The sequence below is a fragment of the Bidens hawaiensis genome, unplaced genomic scaffold, assembly GCF_021521415.1.
Source record: "Bidens hawaiensis isolate Kalapana, Puna unplaced genomic scaffold, B.hawaiensis_p1.1 tig00008515_1, whole genome shotgun sequence".
In the NCBI taxonomy this organism is placed as follows: Eukaryota; Viridiplantae; Streptophyta; class Magnoliopsida; order Asterales; family Asteraceae; genus Bidens; species Bidens hawaiensis.
In genome coordinates this window covers 924823-944383 of record NW_027491608.1, presented here as the reverse complement: position 1 = coordinate 944383, position 19561 = coordinate 924823, and the positions used below count along the sequence as shown (strand labels likewise).

General features: G+C 33.4%; 1 protein-coding gene and 1 pseudogene across 2 annotated transcripts; one reads left to right on the top strand and one right to left on the bottom strand.

The window, feature by feature from the left end:
* The first annotated feature begins 879 nt into the window (after positions 1-879).
* On the top strand, positions 880-7147 carry LOC143529280 (homeobox-leucine zipper protein ATHB-15-like). Its single transcript, XM_077025104.1, has 14 exons — positions 880-1288; positions 2204-2363; positions 2446-2555; positions 3121-3211; positions 3302-3397; positions 3498-3851; positions 3936-4010; positions 4092-4198; positions 4367-4559; positions 4682-4867; positions 5933-6013; positions 6119-6253; positions 6320-6742; positions 6832-7147. Exons 1-14 carry the CDS (start codon positions 1053-1055, stop codon positions 7126-7128), a joined length of 2544 nt encoding a protein of 847 aa, XP_076881219.1. The 5' UTR covers positions 880-1052; the 3' UTR covers positions 7129-7147.
* Positions 7148-8020: 873 nt separating this feature from the next.
* On the bottom strand, positions 8021-10529 carry LOC143529243 (gibberellin 20-oxidase-like protein; annotated as a pseudogene). The gene is made up of 3 exons (XR_013134621.1): positions 10413-10529; positions 9472-9947; positions 8021-8575 (listed from the first exon to the last, which is right to left on the bottom strand). The product of XR_013134621.1 is annotated as a gibberellin 20-oxidase-like protein (transcript).
* Positions 10530-19561: the final 9032 nt, after the last annotated feature.

Here is a 19561-nt window from a genome sequence, read left to right as displayed (position 1 = left end):
TGAATTAAATACTGTTCTATTAAATATGAAATTGTGAAATAAAAACGTAAAAGATTTTGAAACACAATCCTACCACCCAGATTCATTGATCTAATCGGTCTAACCATTAATAGAATATTTATAATTAAAATAACTGAAACTAACGAAACCGTACAAGTTACGCCACCGCTTTCTAGTATGACATGCTCGAAGACGGGTCCAACTAGAAATTTTAACAATATATCATATATGCTATTATCATTCAAGTTTATTTTACTCATATACTACGCATATTTATCCTTTACATACCTTTTTTTTAACGACAAAGAATCTCGCATGTAAACCTATTTTTTTAGTGCTATGTCCAAGGTTGACTTTTCGACCGCCATGAAACCGTACCCCCTGATGTGTGGAAACCCGATAAAATACGTAAACCCTCGCCGCCTGTCAGGTTCAAACATGGAATTATATGCCTGATTCATGTTTCACCCAGAATCCCAGATATCTTTCGAACTGGCCCAAGTGAAAATCGAACTTGTGTTTCCTTTAAAGAAAAAACAAACCTCTTACCACTAAACAAACAATATCTTTTACATATCTAATCATATCTCAAGACTTACTCATTTTAGTAATAATTTAAATGTAAAAAAATAGTTAAAATGTGATAATAAAATAAAAAATCAAAGCACTCTTATAGAGGGGTAAAACCGTAATTTTCAGAAAGATTCAAATATATTCGTAGAGATACAAATAAATAGCAAGTAGCAAGCTAGCCAAAAGCAAACCAACAAACAGCATATCAGGCACAGGCAGGCAGCAAACACCCACCCATTTCATTTCATATCAATCACCAGGCAAAGATCTCTCATCTTCTTTACTCTTCTTCTCTTATTATTATTATTATTATTATTATTATTAAGTCAATCTTTTTCTTTTACTTCTTCACAGAACCATCATAAAACATGTTCCAGAGACTAGGCACAATTAACTCTCACCAACATTAGGTACTAGCAAGTATTCGGGTAAAGGTGTTCACATATTAACATACAATAAGAGTGAGATATAATATTATTATGATGGCAATGAGCTGCAAGGATGCTGGTAAAGGTGGGAATAATAATAATAATAATAATATAATGGATAATGGCAAGTATGTTCGATACACACCTGAGCAGGTTGAAGCTTTAGAGAGGCTGTATCATGACTGTCCCAAACCCACTTCGCTTCGCCGTCAACAACTCGCTCGTGAGTGTCCGCTTTTATCCAATATCGAACCCAAACAGATCAAAGTCTGGTTTCAGAATCGAAGGTTGGTTGGTTGTTGATAATGTGTTGTTTGTTTCAACTCTTAAGTATGTGTAAATAATGGCGTAATGTGAGATATTAACTAGTTTTAATGAGAGCTTGAGCTTGGCACGTTTCAGGCTCTTTCACTAAAGTTTAAGCTCGGCTTTTGAGTTGTTTTTCAGCGAGCTTTTTTAAAGATCAATCTCGGCTTGTGAGTTATTATTATTTTTATATGTATTAATTAAATTTTTATATACTTCTATTTTTTTAATAAATATAATTTTATTCTAAATTTGATATAACCTACAATATGTCTATATATTATTCAGTTATTTTTATTATAATAATTTTATATATAGTAATTATGATTATTAAATATATATTTTAATAATATATAACCTAGAATGTATTATTTAGTTATTTTTATTATAACAATTATATATATAATAATAATGATTATTAAATATATAATTTTAATTATAACTTTGTATATAACCTCGGATATATTATTATAATAATTTATTTTTTTATAATAATATATTTAATAATAACTAAATAATATATTCTAGGTTATATACAAATTTATAATTAAAAATATATACTTAATAATCATTTATAAAAATTATATTGTTAAACATATATTTTTAATTATAAATTTGTATATAATAATTATTATTATATAAATACACTATATTGAAATTTATAAATTAATAGGCTGGCAGTGCGCTCGAGTTCGATAAGTGAAGTTCAGGCTTGGCTCGTTTATCAAATAAGCTTATTTCTAGGCTTGAGCTCGTTTAAGCTCGGCTTGATTCGAGCTTTTCCGCTAGCCAATCTCAAGTAGACCTCTATTTACAAGGGGGGGTTATATATATTTAACACATTTTGCTAATATAGTAATATAGCTTAATATATATGTTTGATCTTGGTGTTGCAGATGTAGAGAGAAACAAAGGAATGAAGCTTCACGTCTTCAATCAGTGAACCGGAAGCTGAGTGCTATGAACAAGTTGTTAATGGAGGAAAACGATCGGTTGCAGAAGCAAGTGTCTCAGCTTGTGTATGACAACGGCTGTTTTCGCCAACATACACAAAATGTGAGACATTTTATTTATTGTGATTTTTTATTAATTTTTTTTGTGTACAGATATTTAGTTTCTAAATTTATTTGTATTGCAGACTAAGGTTGCTACTAACGATACTAGTTGTGACTCTGTGGTTACTAGTGGTCAAGTTGGTCAACGGCAGTCAACACCCCAGCATCCTCCACGGGATGCTAGTCCTGCTGGGTCAGTTGGTTTTCTAATAATACATTTTTGTATTATAGCTGTGACTTTGAATGTATTTTGTTTAAGTTTGGTTTTATAAATGTAACCTCTTTATACTTTTATACCATAGGCCTATGAATCTGTGTATATCAGATACCTACATATAGCTGTTTAGGGGTGTTCACGGTTTGGACGGTCTTCGCGAAAATTATCGGCCAAAATCGGTAACCATAGTTTTTGGAAAAATACAAACCTGAATCAGCCAGTTTTTACGGTTTAACATTTTGGTTTTGCGGTTTTTAGAAATTTTTTTTTACAAAAGCATAGATTTGTATTAAGTTTTAAAATGATAAGGATTGTTCATGAATGTAACTTAATGTTTTTTATGACAAAAAAACAATAATAAACGGGTAGCTTCAAACTGTAAACTGTGAACCGAAGTATACATATTTCAAACCGGCCGGTTAGCTTCCTCCGCTTTTGGGGGTTTATGAACACCATTGTATGAGATATGTATTGCAAGTGAGGGATTCGTAAATATATAATTTTTGGCAAAGCCTCTAATTTTTTGTTTTTAATTTTTCAGACTTTTGTCCATTGCAGAAGAAACTTTAGCAGAGTTTCTTTCGAAGGCAACTGGAACCGCTATCGAGTGGGTCCAGATGCCTGGAATGAAGGTACCCGATCAATATCCCGTCACATTTATTTATCAGCATTTAGAGATTAACATGACTTGTTAATCCGCAGCTGTTTCTTTGTTATTGTAGCCTGGTCCGGATTCCATTGGAATCGTTGTTATTTCTCATGGTTGCACTGGCGTGGCAGCGCGAGCGTGCGGCTTGGTCAGTCTCGAGCCTACAAGAGTAAGCAAATTTCATATTTCAAACAAAAATTTGGCTTCATGAATCCACTTGATGCCACCTGGCACCTTGAATATATAATATATTCAAATTTAAATTTCAGGTCGCTGAGATCCTCAAGGATCGCCCCTCGTGGTTTCGTGACTGTCGAGTCGTTGATATCCTCGATGTTCTGCCCACTGCCAATGGTGGAACCATTGAACTTTTATACATGCAGCTTTATGCCCCTACAACTTTGGCTACGGCTCGTGACTTCTGGTTATTGCGCTATACTTCCATTACTGAAGATGGCAGTTTAGTGGTCTGTGAAAGATCACTAACCAATATCCAGAACGGTCCCAGCATACCATCGGTGCCAAATTTTGTGCGGGCTGAAATGCTGCCTAGTGGATACCTTATCAGACCTTGTGAAGGTGGCGGGTCGATCATACACATTGTGGATCATATGAATTTAGAGGTATACGATGCTATTTTGATTTATCGATATATACTTGCATATATGATGTTTTGGAATTTTGATTATTATGTGGATTATAATTAGGCGTGGAATGTACCGGAAGTGTTGCGCCCGTTGTATGAATCACCAACCATTCTAGCTCAAAAAACGACGATGATGGTAATACCTTGAATCCTTTGTTTTTTTTTCAAATGTATGTAACGGGTTTGGGGAGTTTAACGTTTGTTAATCGTTGGACAGGCGTTACGCCAGCTGAGGCAAATAGCTTTCGAGGTTTCTCAGCCAAGTACTCCTAATTGGGGAAGAAGGCCTGCAGCTTTAAGAGCACTTAGCCAGCGGTTGAGCAGGTATCGGTCTTTAGCTATTTTTAATTTCATCTTTTTGACCCGTGAAATAATATGTAATCTGATCTTACTCGTTAATAAGTAAATGGCAATTTTATCTCGTATTTATGCTATCCATTTGATCTGGTAGAGATAAAATATACACTGAGTTGACCTGTTTTTTCTTGTTAGGGGATTTAACGAGGCTGTAAACGGGTTTACTGACGAGGGATGGTCATTAGTGGGTAATGATGTAGCGGATGACATTTCAATTCTCGTAAACTCTTCACCTGAAAAGCTAGTGGGATTAAATCCTTCCTTCTCAAACGGATACCCGTCTGTTAACACCGCTATCTTGTGTGCAAAAGCATCTATGCTTTTACAGGTCAGCCATCAAATGCTAATGTTTATGTTGGTCATGAATTTAAATTATATTCATTTACTAATTTAAATTATGTTCATTTACTATCTTGTGTGCAAAACCTTAATATTTTGTGTGTTTTCTAGGATGTCCCTCCGGCCCTCTTGCTTCGGTTTTTGAGGGAGCACCGTTCGGAATGGGCAGACAACAATGTTGATGCTTACTCGGCTGCAGCGATCAAACTTGGTCCTTGTAGCTTGCCAGGTGCCCAAGCCGGTAATTATGGGGCTCAAGTTATTCTTCCTCTCGCTCAAACAATCGAGCATGAAGAGGTAATTAATCACTACTAGTTTACCAGTGGCGGACATACAGGCCACCACTCAACTTTCCGTCCGTAGTGCAAAAAAAATATATATATTTTGTCGGTTTTTGTATCTTGCTACCCTTGAAAAAATATAATATTACCCATGTTTGTTTAATGCTCAAACCAATTAAACCTCAACCAAAGTTTAAAGCCCAAAATAATTAAAACCCAATGACCCATTAACCATATTTGTTTTATGTTTGCTGTTTAGTTTAAAGTTTATAATTTATTTATTTATTTTTACCGTATTTAATACAATGTAAACGAAACAAAAATAAAAACATGATAATAAATTAATTTAAACACATGAGGTGCATACTTGTATTCGGTTTCTTGAAAACTTGACATTGAGTCATTACAACCTCTTCTTTTACTTTATTGACGTCTTTCTTTCGACTGCACAAATGAAAGCATTGCTCAAAAACTCATTACTCATGCGACTGCGCAAATATGTCTTGATAAACTTCATTTTAGGAATACACCTTTTGGCGGTTGCGGTTGCAACCACGAAAAACAACGCTAGCTTCAATATTCGATAAACCAAAGTAAAGTGGCATCCTTTCTGGTTTACCAGATATTGAACATAGCGTTGATTTTACCGGTTACAATTGCAACCGTTAAAAGATGTTTCTTCTAATATGAAGCTTATCAAGATGGATTTGCACAATCAAATGGGTAATGAGTATTTGAACCGTGCTTGAATTTGTTCGGTCTAGCTTTCGAAAACCGTTGTAATGGCTCAATATCTAATAGAAACATTTGATAATGTAAAATAAAACGTTGTAATGGCTCAATATCTAGCTTTCGAAAACCGAAGAGGATAAATCTGCAACCCATGTGTTTAGATTTATTTAATATCACGTTTCTCTTTTTATTTTGTTTACATTGTATGAAACACAGTAAAACAAATTGAACTTTATCCTTGAGATTGTGTTCTAGATCTGCCACTGTAGTTTACTTGCTTTATTATCTTTTTAAAAGAATCCTAGTATGTACCTGGTCAAATATATATCTATATCTTTGTGGTATATAGCTTTTGGAGGTGATCAAGCTGGAAGGTGCCGGGTTTTGTCCTGAAGATGCACTAATGGGTCGAGACATGTTTTTACTACAAGTACGCGTTGTTCACGGTTCTTGTTTATTGTTCTATTTTAACATATACTTAAATTATTAATATTCTGACATTTTTTATGTGACTGCATTAATGTAAATATAATAGCTATGCAGTGGAATGGATGAAAAGGCGGTCGGTATGTGTTCAGAACTTATATTTGCTCCAATCGACGCTTCGTTTTCGGACGAGACACCACTTTTGGCTTCCGGTTTTCGCATCATTCCTCTCGATTCTTGCAAGGTGAGTACTTTTATACCTTAAATTGCAGTCATTTTAGTACCTAATTCGACTGCAATATACAAACAGGGGGGTTCAAGCCCGAACCGAACACTTGATCTTGCTTCTGCACTTGAAGTCAAAGGGTCCGGGAATAATTTATCTGGCGAGCGAGATGTCGGTATTGGCAATGCAAGATCTGTGATGACAATTGCTTTTGAGTTTGCATTTGAGAGCCATATGCAAGAAAGTGTAGCTGCTATGGCCCGCCAGTACGTCCGCAGCATAATATCATCGGTTCAGAGGGTCGCTTCTGCATTATCCCCGTCTCCAAACAGAGGTGTTCAGGCACCATTGGGTGCTCCCGAAGCACATACTTTAGCCCGTTGGATTTCCAATAGTTACAGGTGCTACTCGGGTATGGAACTTTTTAAAGATGCGGGTGGAGGGAGTGACTCGATTCTTAAATCTATGTGGCACCACCCGGATGCAATCATATGCTGCTCAATGAAGGTTATTATTATTATTATTGAACCAGGGGCTCGTGGGTTATGTGGTTTTGGTTATGTTATTGACTACTAAACATCTACGGTTTGATGCAGGCGATGCCGGTTTTTACATTTGCAAATCAAGCTGGTCTAGATATGCTTGAAACCACATTATTGGGACTACAAGATATCAGTTTGGAGAAAATATTCGATGAAAATGGGAAAAAAGATATGTGCTCAGAGTTCCCACGGATAATACAACAGGGTTTTGGGTGTCTTCAAGGGGGTTTAATCTTGTCGAATATGGGGAAGCCGGTATCTTATGAGCGAGCGGTAGCATGGAAAGTGTTGAATGAAGAAGATCAGGCTTATTGCATTTGCTTTATGTTTATCAGCTGGTCGTTTGTTTGAGTCTTCACCGGGTCACTAGATGGTGCGGTAGTTTTAGCCGTTTTTTGTGTTTGTTTTGTTGGGTAGTAAAAGGATGGTTTACTGTTCGGATCTTGTCTTTTGAATGCTTATTTAATGCAGGCTTTGATGACGTTTAACGTGTCAAGTGTCTTGCTCTAGGTTAAAACTAGTTTGTTTTCTGGCTCGAGCTTTTGATCTAACTAGTCATATTAGACTGTATGTTACTTTCACTACAAAGAAGTTATGTTCTTATCACTTATCAGGTTCACTTTGTTTTGATCACATATAATGCTGATGATTTAAGTCACTGTGTCAGCAGACTAGTGAAAATATGATGTAACAGCTAACTCGACGAGTTTGTAGGTGTTATTAGACTTAACCAATGTGGATAATCTAACAGTTTTGGTATTTCATTGTATGATAAAAAAGAAAACGGACTTAGTACCGAACCTAACTGAGTCCGTTTTCTTTTTTATCTATGATGGAACACCAAAACTGTTAGATTATCCACTCTGGTTAGGTCTGATAACACCTACAAACTCAGAGAGTTAATTAGCGGTTACGTCATATTTTCACTAGTTTTACAAAAACACCCTAATTTTCTCTATTCATACATATATTTTTTATTTCCATGTAATCACCTAAGGTTGAAACTAGTTAGCTTTGTACTATTATTACTTAATAAAGTTCCTAACAGATTTTAAGGAACTGAAATGTACATATAAACATGAATTAGATTAAGTTGTCATGTTTTGTGATAATAGAAATATTGTAATCTCAAACTTGTTACAAACACAAAATTAATGTATAATCATCAAATTTTCGCAATCGAATTCAACAAAATAATTAGGAATTTTACAATGAAATAAACACTCTTACAAGTTCAAATAACTTAATTACAATTACAATAAAACTTATAAAATAGAGTCACAATGAGAATAAACAAAACTTGGTGACCAATTGAAATAGTTTTCTCCTTCATGAGTGGTGGATTATAATAAAAGCCATTGAAACACAATCACCACCTTTAAACACTAACCTTGCCATTACATGCTTATACTTCCCCTCACTCCATCTTTGTAACTGATCACCAATAGTGATCAACAGCGCGCCTCGCTCTGGACTATATGACACCCAGCCTTTCTTCGAATACACACGAAACTCGGATCCATTGCATACGTGAACACATAGCGTGTGAGAATGCTCGGATCCTCTAATCAGCATTCGGATCATGTCGTACCTTAAGGCATTCGTGTGGTCATTTTCATTTATGATTGTTTTTGAATCCGGATTTTGGCGGTAGAAGTAGCAAATGGATCCGGCAGTTTGTTTCGTGCTTGATTTATTGTCGAGGAATGCTGATATTCCTGGAGTGTTGTTGAGCATAAACTTTATGATGATTCCGCATATCTTCTCAATTTCGGTAGTCAGGATCTCCAGGCTTTGGCTGTAAGTAAGTTTGATTTGTGCAAATGATTAATGTCTAGATTCATGTTACTACTATTGGATATATATATAGACTTTCTTAACGGGATAAACAATTTTAATGAATAATTAAAGAGTACCGATTACATCAAAACAGAAGACGGGCAACATACTACACCACTAGTGCTAGTCCTTTTTAATGGCAAGACTAATTCGTTTACAAATTACTTTCATAACTCTTGGTGTGCTAACATTACTATTATTGACTCGTTTGACTTAACTAAGTAGCTCCATAACCTCAGCCGCAACAAAATCAAAAGAATTAAGACAGAATTACAAATTTTGTCCTTTAAACATATGCAATTTATGGATCATGTCTTTTAAAAAGTTTATTTGCATGTGGTATCCTTTAAATGACATGTTTATTTGATTTTCGTCATTTTGACTATCTGTCATCCAAAAACCCCGTTAAGTCTTGACATGTTAGGGCATTTAAGTCTTTTTACGCATACTATTTAATATTTATAATTAAAAAAATAATATATAAATAAAATATTTAGATTTAACTGAGTTTTTGGATAACAATTAGTGTAAATGACAAAAAACGAATGTATTTTGTCATATAAAGAACACTGTCCGCAAGTAAACTTTTTAAATGACTTGGTACATAAATCACATATATTTAAAGTACAAAATTTGTAATTCTGTCAAGAATTAAATGCAAATGGTATAATTAAAATTAAGTAGCTCTCTCGCCCCAACATATATTAGTTTGAAAAATATGAAAACTAGCTTTATATTCTCATTCAAGATGTTTGTAATGCATTATTCAGATTGTAATGCATTATTCAGTTCGGTATATACTGTAAATTTGTAATGCATTATTCAATTCTTTATATATTGTAATGCATTATTCACCTGGAATTTGATATCCGAGGAGGCAAAATGGCCTCCATTTCCGACCTCAACGCCTCGTCTCTACACCAAACGAACTCTTCACCGGTTTCCTTCTCATCTCCATAAAAATCAACAAAACCGTACATCGCATCCCCCGATCTCGTCATAACCGCCTTCTTCTCCGGTGCCAACTCAAACACTCCATCAGCATAATCCAAACCCAACCGAACAAGCCGATCAGATATTCCATGATTCACCATCTCAAAACAGCCAGTTCTCGCAATCACATCATACTCTTCACCATCAACCGAGTCCAGTAACTTGTAATCAAGTTTCTGAAGCTTCTCGAGTTTCGACTTTTGCGTTGGAGATACGCGATCAGGTAACACGAGATCAGGCACACGAAGGGAGCTGTGAAGACACTCGGTGAGAAACTCGTCGTTAGCGACGGAAGAACGACGGCCGGAGGCTATTGGTGACGGCGGTGGTGCTCGGAACTCGGTTCCAATTTGCCATTAGACTAATTAGTAATTGAAAGACTGTTTTAGTTTTGATAAGAATAATTTAAGTAATATTAGTTGTTAATATATACAATTGTTTGAAGGCATTAGTTTTACATTAATTAATAATTGTGAAGGCTTTATGACTGTAAAGAGGCTGTAGGATGAAGCAGCAATGATGGCAGTTTGATGGTGGTGAATGAGAAAGGTGGTTGGTTGTTAACTTATTATTATTGCCGTTGGTGGTGTGACAGCGTGGATTAAGTTGGGCTAGAATAAGTGGGTTGGGCTTAGCTTTAAAAAGCCCATTGATTTCAGACCATTTCTTATTACAAGTTGGGACTTGGGAATTGATTTAATCAGGAATCCCAACCAATCCACTGTAGAGGTGTAAAAAAAGGGTTTTATGACCGGTTTTATGCAAATTGAACCGACCCAGTTTGATAATAAATCCGATTTTACCCAAATCGCCAGTTCAGGAGTCAGGATTGGTTTCCCTAAAAATCTACCAAACCGGCTATAATCCCGAACGGTTTGAGGAAAACCGATTCTAAACCGGATCGAACCGACTTGGACCATGTCGGCCTATCTTGCATCTAAACCGGTTTATAAACCGAACCTGCTTGAGTCAAACCGGTTTGGCCAGACGTTGACCAAACCGGTTCGGTTTGGGTTTAAAAGTGGTTTTGTACACCTCTTATCCAGTGTGTTTTCACAATTGATGATGTTATAAATAAAAGTTTAGAAATATTTTTAAAGATTATTATGTGTTAAGAACACCAATAAATTTCAAGTATATAAGTTGTTATGTAAGTAGTATTTATGATATAAAGAGAGATTGTTTTCTTAAAGAAATTGAAATAATGAAGAAACTTATTAAAAATGAAAAACAGTTAAATGGAACTTCCAAATGAATTTTTCTCCGCGAAGATACGAGCTCAAAACCTACGTATCGAAAAGAGTTGTTAATTTTGAACCGTTTTCACAAGTCGATAAATACATGAGAAACAAAATTGATAAGCTGATCAAAGTTGGTGTTATAGTTAGAGCATTCACATCTGATGCTCTATACAGACTATCTTTATATTCTAGTGAATAATATAAAGAATACTCAGATTCACATCTTCATCCTATTATCTATTTTACTTACATATGGGTTTTATACAATGCACATATTTAGAAGGTTGCATTTCACCATCTATATAATTATTGTCAGTGTATAAATCGAGGAGAAAAATACTAAAATAAGTTTTTATGTATATGATAAATATAGAGATGAAAAATGAAGATGTGAAAGATCTTTTTAAAACAGGCACAACCTACCAATTTAAGTTGTAGTTTATCAAGCTAAAGTTAGTCTATATATGTCGAGCTATAATATGAGTTATTGAGTTGTAATCAACTTTTTTGAGATATTTGATTTTTGTTAAAACAAATATTTGAGATTTATCCAATTTCGTGTTTTGGCGTTCCTATCGATTCTTGGCCTTAGAAAAGGCCTTCGTAAAAAATATATATTTTTCAAACAGATCAGATCCGGTCTTCAAGACGTTACTTTCGGGAAATTTAAGGAGATGATATGAGGAAATTAAAAGAAACGATAAGAACGACTAACGTGTGTTTGTTGCTAGTTGACTATGTGACCATAGACATAGCAACCTAAAAAGAAAATATATCAAAGCCGAGGACAATAAACGACTTGGTGAGTTGGTTCATATTGTTGAGTCAAGCTTTAAGACTTTTCTAGGCTTATATTATACGTAAAATAATAATAATCGTAGTATCGTATTATTCTTATCCAAAGGTATTAATAAAATAAGCTTTTTTATATTTTCTATAATCAACATTGTCGGTGACTCGGGTGTATATATATTTTTAATCCATATCTACGTTTTTGTTGTTCTAGATCTTCAGCTTTTCAACTTAGTAGTTGTAACTAAAATAGGTAGAGTTCACATACATATACGGTATACCCTCTTTATTATTAAAAATTCATATACGCCCGTAAAAGGTTTTAATACATAAGAATTTACTAGACGTATATACAAATTTCTTAATAATACTAAAATTTTTAACCACTTGTCTTTTTTTATTATTGTGGGAATGTTGATTTCGATTCACTGCGGGTCAGCCAATTAGAAAGAGAATGTTAAAGCCGAAACATGAAAACTCAATGAGTTCTCTTGTTTGGGTTGTAGCAATGGTATCAGAGCCAACATGGAGAGAGCTAGCCATGATCGACGAGGGCATTAGCCCCTATGGATGGGTTGCAAGGCATAAGATTTGCCTCACATTGGTTGTGTCAGTGACAAATGTGGGATTCGTAGTCCTAGCGTGCTCTCGCGCCCATCAGTCTTGACTTTTGAGTCGAGTTTTCCTATTTAAGCTGTAACAAATAAGGAATAGCAAGGTCCGGCTGCAGCCAGTTGTTTCTCTAGTTGCTTAAGTAAACAAGGGATTGACCCTAATTATGTTTCCTTATTAGTTTAGTTGGTTCTCTATGTTTCCTAATTAGGTAGTGTTCTTTTGGTTTATTAAAACGTATGAAACAAAATAAAAACACGTTGAATAGTACTTAGAAATACATATAATAATCATATAAATAAATAAAAAGAAATAAATTAAATAGAGGAAAAGGATATGCATGGAATGTGAGGATATGGAATGTGAGGATGGCATGGAGAAATAAACAATTTAAAGCTTATTCTCGACACGCTTTTCTTTCGTTGGTCATATTAATCCGCCTACGGAATTCCATCACAGATAGTGACCACCAATTCTTTCATATCCAACTAAATATATTCCTTAATTAATTCCAACTTTTAATTTCTTCCAACATTTTTGATGTAAACGTAAAAAATCAACCCTACATTGTCTAGGAATACATTTTTCTTAAAAGTGTTTTTGTTTTCTTAAATAGGTATAAAGTTGGTTTTTACTTTTTATGTAATTAAGTTTTGGGATATATAAAATCAGTTTTAGACATAAGGGTTGAAGAAAAATAATGTAACGTTTGTATGGAAATATGATAGATGATTTGATACCAAATTCTCTCTATAGTCTATATACATACAATAAAGATGTATATTTCAAATGAAGTTTTACATGTTTTTATTTTGGTATACGTCGTTTAACAAATTGACGCACGTTTACTTTAAAGAACAAACATATTTGGGTTATACGTAAAGGTTGTATAATCATGCATACAAAAAATTATTAAATTGAGGTTATCATGTAATGTAATAATCAACTTGTGATGATAAGCTAATTTGGTACATTAATGAGTGTGGATGACAAGCATGGAAGTTTAACCTTTATTTCATCAACATTTTTAGGTTATTTTGCGAAATCAACCGTTAAAAATGTGACAAACACCTAAGATAGCGGGCACACGATCATCTTTCACCAAAGTTGATTGGCTAAGCATTTTTATTAACTTGGTAACGTGCTTAAAATTAATCCACACATTGTCAACTTTTTATTAAAGCTAACAGATAAATCGTAGCCTTTTGCAAAACACTAAAAGAAAGAAACCATGCAATACTATCAACACTGGTGTTATCTTAAGTCTTAACATGAAAGAAAGAAACCACCCTAGAAGAAGAAATTTACACTAACATTTAAATACACATTTTAATATATTCTGTTTCATGTCCAGATCAATTAAAAAGGCACTCAATTATTAAAAGGTGTACTAGGATAATTATATAAATTTATATTTATTAATCTTGAAAAGTTCCATCCATATCCATATCCATATCCATATCCATATCCATATCCATATCCATATCCATATCCATATCCAGAATGGCATTTGGGCAAGTGGGTGCAACTGGTAAGGTACTAAATCCCATTCAATGGAACCAACAGATGTCTGCCACGAGTCCATTGTAACCACGAGTCCTCATAATATGTTTGTATATATATACATATATGCTCCCCATATAACTTCCAAAACCCATGTTTAGTATTTCACTATTTCAACTCCTTTGCTCTTGACTACTCATTTAGAAAGAGTCATCAAGTTTGAAACTTTCTTTATTATTAATCCTTAAATCCTAGATCTTATCTTTTGATGGACACTCATACAATGAATGAACACAATAAACAAATGTTTCAAGATCATCATCATCATCACAAATCATCATCCATTGATGAAGAAACTTCAACAATCTCAAATGAATCATCATCAATCTCTTCATGTTCTTCATTTGATTCACTAGATGAAGCTTCATCTTCATCATCATCATCTTCACTCAACTCAAATGGATCTTCTGTGATTGACTTATCTGACCTCATGGTCCAGTTACCTATCAAGTAAGTTTTATTTCATTTAATATTATTATATCAATACAAAAAATAGCAACATATGCTAAACTTGTTTTTTATATAATTATTATAGGAGAGGATTATCAAAGTATTATCATGGGAAATCAGAATCATTTACAAATCTTGCAAGAGTGATGAGCATAGAAGATCTTCCTAAAAAGATTAATAATCCTTACAATAAAATGAGGAAGATAAAAGGTAACAGCAAGAGTTATGGAGGTGGTCTAGATAGCTACAAGTCACATACCCTCCCAAAACCACTTATTTCAAAGAAACACACGTCTTTCTTAAGGCAAAGAAGCTTTGCAAGGTCAACTCAGGTTCATGGTCAACACAACAACTAAGATCATCTTATAATTAATGCTTTGAAATTTTTGGGTCAGTGTATTTATTTAAGATTTAAGAAAATTTTGGGTAGTATGTTTGTTAAGAGTTGAGATCATGTATCATAAGAAATTTTGACCTTTTAGTATTGACTCATTCCTCTTGATATTTTTTATCTTTCTTTCTTGTAGTAGTAATTGAAATTAGTTGAAATTTAACAATTATATGATATTTTGGTTGCTAATTATTTAACTATCATTTATCAATTTTTGTTTTACTTTATTTCAAACAAATAAGCAGTCCACGAACACCCTTAAAACTAATCCTCATATAGTGTGTCCATTTGCAAATCCAAAATCGAATATCAGTATCATACAAATGAGTATCACCGACGAACACTTTATCAGCAATCTGTTGGTGAAAGTCAATACTAATGAGTATCCGTTGGTAAAGATATGTAGGAAGTCTAGGCCGGGATGGGTAATTTATACGGATAACCTAGTGTCCACCCACACCGAACTTTAGCGAGGGATCACTGACGATGATATTCTCGATGGCTTACGAATCTTCTCTATCTGGTGATGCGAATACTATATGTCTTTTTCTGCCAATAATAAAATAGAGAAATTAAAATTTAATTATACTTACCAAAAAACTTATCTAGTTTTAGGAATAGATTCAGTTCCGATAACTGATAAGTAATATAAAATCTAACAATAATAAAAATATATATGAAAATTAATACAAATATGTAAATGTATATAAATTTGATATCTTATGGACTTGGTTTGAGCACATCTCTGTTAATATATTTTGTTTTGGACTACACATTTCTTTTGATAAACATGTCTAAAGATCCAAGGGTGTTTAAAAAGTTGTAGTTGGTCTGTCTTAGCAAAAGTCAGCTTTTGTATTTTGATATCACAGGACTCCTACAATCAAGGAGTAACCCGAAATATGTTTATGTACCCTTTTGTCTATGTTAATGCTATTAACACTTTCTTCTCTATCTTCTTGGCTTAAGACAAAAGGTTAAGTTCATCACATATGGAGAGTTCATAGAAGAAAATAAATAAAAGAAACGAAATTAAAAAGTTATGGAGATAATAATGGGAAAGCAAGCTGTATTGGACTTATTTTCATGTAAAATCATTGAAGGCTACATATTTCAAAATGAATGTTTGTTAAAATCGTGACAAAATTGAAAGCTTTAGTGTACATAGTTGATTTAGCGACCATAAACCTTCAATTATGGAGCATGATATATTTGACTTAAGTGTCGGTGAAATGTGGGCAGTTGGAGTCTTGGAGACACGAAAAGATAGAATTCACACAATGCAATACAATTAGGTCTGATCTAACCGACAGTATTGGGTGAACAACATAAGATGAAGTAAGAGATCTAACTTGGAGTAAAAGAAATGGTGTAAGTTTAATTTTATCATTTCCCGTTACGAGTTGCCTTTTATATATATATATAAAATTTGGCCCTTCATAAAAAAATCTGCATATAAAATTTGGCCTTTATAAAAAAATCTGCATATAAAATATTTCTAAATAGTGTACATGACTTTGAGAGAAGCAATTTTGGTGATGGGTTTATTCTCTAGTTTGGGTTGAAATGAATATTCTAAGATTAATTACTTCTATTATTCTTTTAAATGGTATGATTTGTGTATTATATTTTTTACTATAATTAGTACATATGAAGCTTGTGAAAGTTCGATTTAAAATGACAAAAAAGTCATTAAAGGTGTGTTTGGGATTTCTTATTTTCCTTTATTTATAACTTATGATGGTTGAATAAGTTCTATTTGTATTATTAAAGTGTTTGTGAACACATAAGGCTTTTTTCCATTTCTCTTTATAAACAAAGTCAAAATAAGGGTTTTTAATAAGTTATAGTTTGCTAACTTATCTGCTTATAGAATTAGAATACCATTACATCTTTCCAAGTTCCATTTCACCCATTGCTAACTTATGTCTTTTTTGGTCATTTAAATCAATAAGTTAATTCAAACACTTATTTACTTATGTTAATCCAAATACTTTTTTGAAACTCCTTATTAAAAACTCATATGACCTTTTTAACTTATCACAAAAAGACCTAAATACCTTAAATAAGAAATCCCAAAATCCCCTAAGTGTTTGGATGTAGACAAAGGTACACAAAACCCGAACCTGAAACCGGACCCAAAAAAAAACTCGGAACCGGTTTTTATACCCGAACCCGTACCCGTACCCGACCCTACCCGTAGGGTACGGATATAGTATGCATTTTAGTACAAAACTCGTACCTGAACCGGGCCCGATTTGTATCCGCTAATACCCGAAAACCCGAACCAGTTCCATACCCGAAACCAGGTCTTCCAATACCCGAACTGGGTTTTTCAAATACGCAATCTATACCTGAAATTACCCGAAAAATAACTGGAAATACCCGAAAAATACCCCTAAAAAGTGCAACCTCTAAAAAATTCCAATCTATACCCGAAAGAGACCCGGAAAAAACCCAAAAATATGGTTTTTTCAATACCCAGAAATAGGGTATTCAAATACCCGGTACTATACTCGACCCGAACCCGATACATAGGGTATGGTTTTTAGTGGCAATACCCGGACCCGAACCCGAATCGGGTATTGCTAATACCCGATCATACATGAACCCGGTTCTATACCTGAAACCGGGTTTTTTCTAATACCCAATTTGTGCACCTCTATTTGGATGAAAGAGCATTCCATTGATTATAGATTCATGTCTGGCCCGTTGAAGAAGTATAATTGGGCTTCTGATATGAGCCCATTGATATAAACTGTAACTATGGTCCAACGGATGAGTTGAGGAAATAAGACCATGTTTGTATGGGCCTAAGTTATTCCAAAACGACTATGGTAGAACAAGTCAACAAACTAACAATCCACAATTAAAATAGACTAATTTACGATAACGAAGAGCCAAATTATCGTACAAAGCATTTTAAACTGATATAGTGTTTAAATCTTAAATAATAAGTTCTCAGGCCACAATCATTTGTCACTATGTTCTAATCTCAATTTCGTCCGCTTAATCTTATAGATCTTGCTTCGTCTATTCTGGTAATAGCAGTTAGAAGATGTGAAATATATACTCGTCTAAAATGGTTTGAATCTCATACTAACCAAATAACATGACTTGAATGTTGACATTAAGTTAATAATGCTTAGTAAAATAACAACTGTGGTGAAAGTTGACCACTTATTGAATCAACTTGATTAGTAGCTTTACATTAACCGTATTACAAATGCAAGTTTGAGAATCGTTAATGTTCTCTCTCATTGGCTTTCGAAAGCAAAATTTGCAAATGTTGAATCTATAGGCTAGCTAACAAACATTGCTAACTCAACAACGTACTTGAACGTTAAACTTTAATGAAATTGTTATTCATGCATGAATCTCAAATCATTATGCATGAGTTAACGGTTATCAACTAAAATCTTTTTTTTTTCCTCTTTAAGTTGCATTTTATTGAACCCACGTCCATTCAAAATGACCTAAATTTTTATCCAGTTTTTTAATACCGCTAGAACAAGTTGTAACGATTAACTAAGCATTTTATTTGGAACCCACGTCCATTCAAAATGACCAAAAATCTTTTCCAATATTTTAATACCGCTAGACCAAATTGTAGCAATTAAGTTTTCATGAAATTATGCAACATTTCATGGAACAGTACCTTTAGTAGAAGGGTATAATTGTCCGTATACAAAAATTTGCTATGCGCTTTTTTTGCTCATCCGTAGGTACATAGATTTTCGTAATTAATTCCTTAAATCATGGTTTAATATGTTATTAGCATTTTTTTAATACGAATGTACAAAAGTTTTTGAATTCTGCTGACGAAACCAAACGTCATTCAACCAATCATCACAATTCACACCCTTACATGTTTTCTTGTATCCCGTGCCTGTATTTTAATGTTTTGGTTATGGGTTAATTATAATTTTTTTAAAATATTTAACAACATATTCAAAACTTTTTGAACGTATTGAATAGATGTAGTTATTTAGCTTCAAAATAACTTTAAATTGGTATAAACTGTTTTTTATTTTCCTTTTCGTCTATTTATCGTAGCTCTTTCAGCTTAAAATGAAAAACTTTCAAATGAATAAACTTCTAAGTTTAGATTTAATTGAAAACCTATTTTGCCTATAGACTAGGCTATTATCAATTATCCCTTGTTAAGATTACGAATAGAGTTAGCCTGAAAGGCGAAAACCACAAACAAATTTTAACTTCTTAGCCAAAAAGCAATTTACTCAAATGCTTTTCTATTACCTTTAAAGTTTATTTATTTTGTTTTTTATTGTTCTTTAATTAACTCGGTTAAATACTAATTAACCAAACCTGTTACATTCTTTGAGTTTATTTTTCGTTTGGTACCCGCTCCAACATGTGAGTTTGGTATTGAGTTTGCACGTTGCTTAATAAAAAACAATGAAACAAACATGATTATCTTTTTGTTTATACTACAATCATATATTTTTGGTTTTTCCTTTAATTCACAAATTTACACCCAAATTATTGTATTTCTTAAAAAAATAACTCAAATAAAGTGGCGTGGGACATAATGTTTAATAGAGATCTATCTATGCAAGTATTATATATTTATTTTTTTAACGATTAACGAATAAAGTCCGGCTATTCAGGGTAACTTCAGTGACAAACATCATTGAGTAGCCCAATCATTACCATATCCTGTTATAGGAAAAACCCGTCGTTCAAATGCTTAATACGTTAAAACTCAGTTACGATTGAATTCAAACTTAAAGCCTTAAAATCTTGCGGACTATTATATAAATATTCACTTCCCTTCCGGTACATGTTGAACAAAAACTCATTGATGCAAGTTTTATTTATCTAAAAATATATTTTGAAATACTAGTTCTATGTACTTGTATATTTTTTTGAAAAATATGGC

Coding starts and splice junctions, on each gene's coding strand:
- LOC143529280 (XM_077025104.1), top strand. CDS start 1,053: ATGATGGCAATGAGCTGCAAGGATGCTGGTAAAGGTGGGAATAATAAT. Junction 3,212..3,301: donor TCCAGATGCCTGGAATGAAG/GTACCCGATCAA, acceptor TTGTTATTGTAG/CCTGGTCCGGATTCCATTGG. Junction 4,199..4,366: donor CTTAGCCAGCGGTTGAGCAG/GTATCGGTCTTT, acceptor TTTTCTTGTTAG/GGGATTTAACGAGGCTGTAA.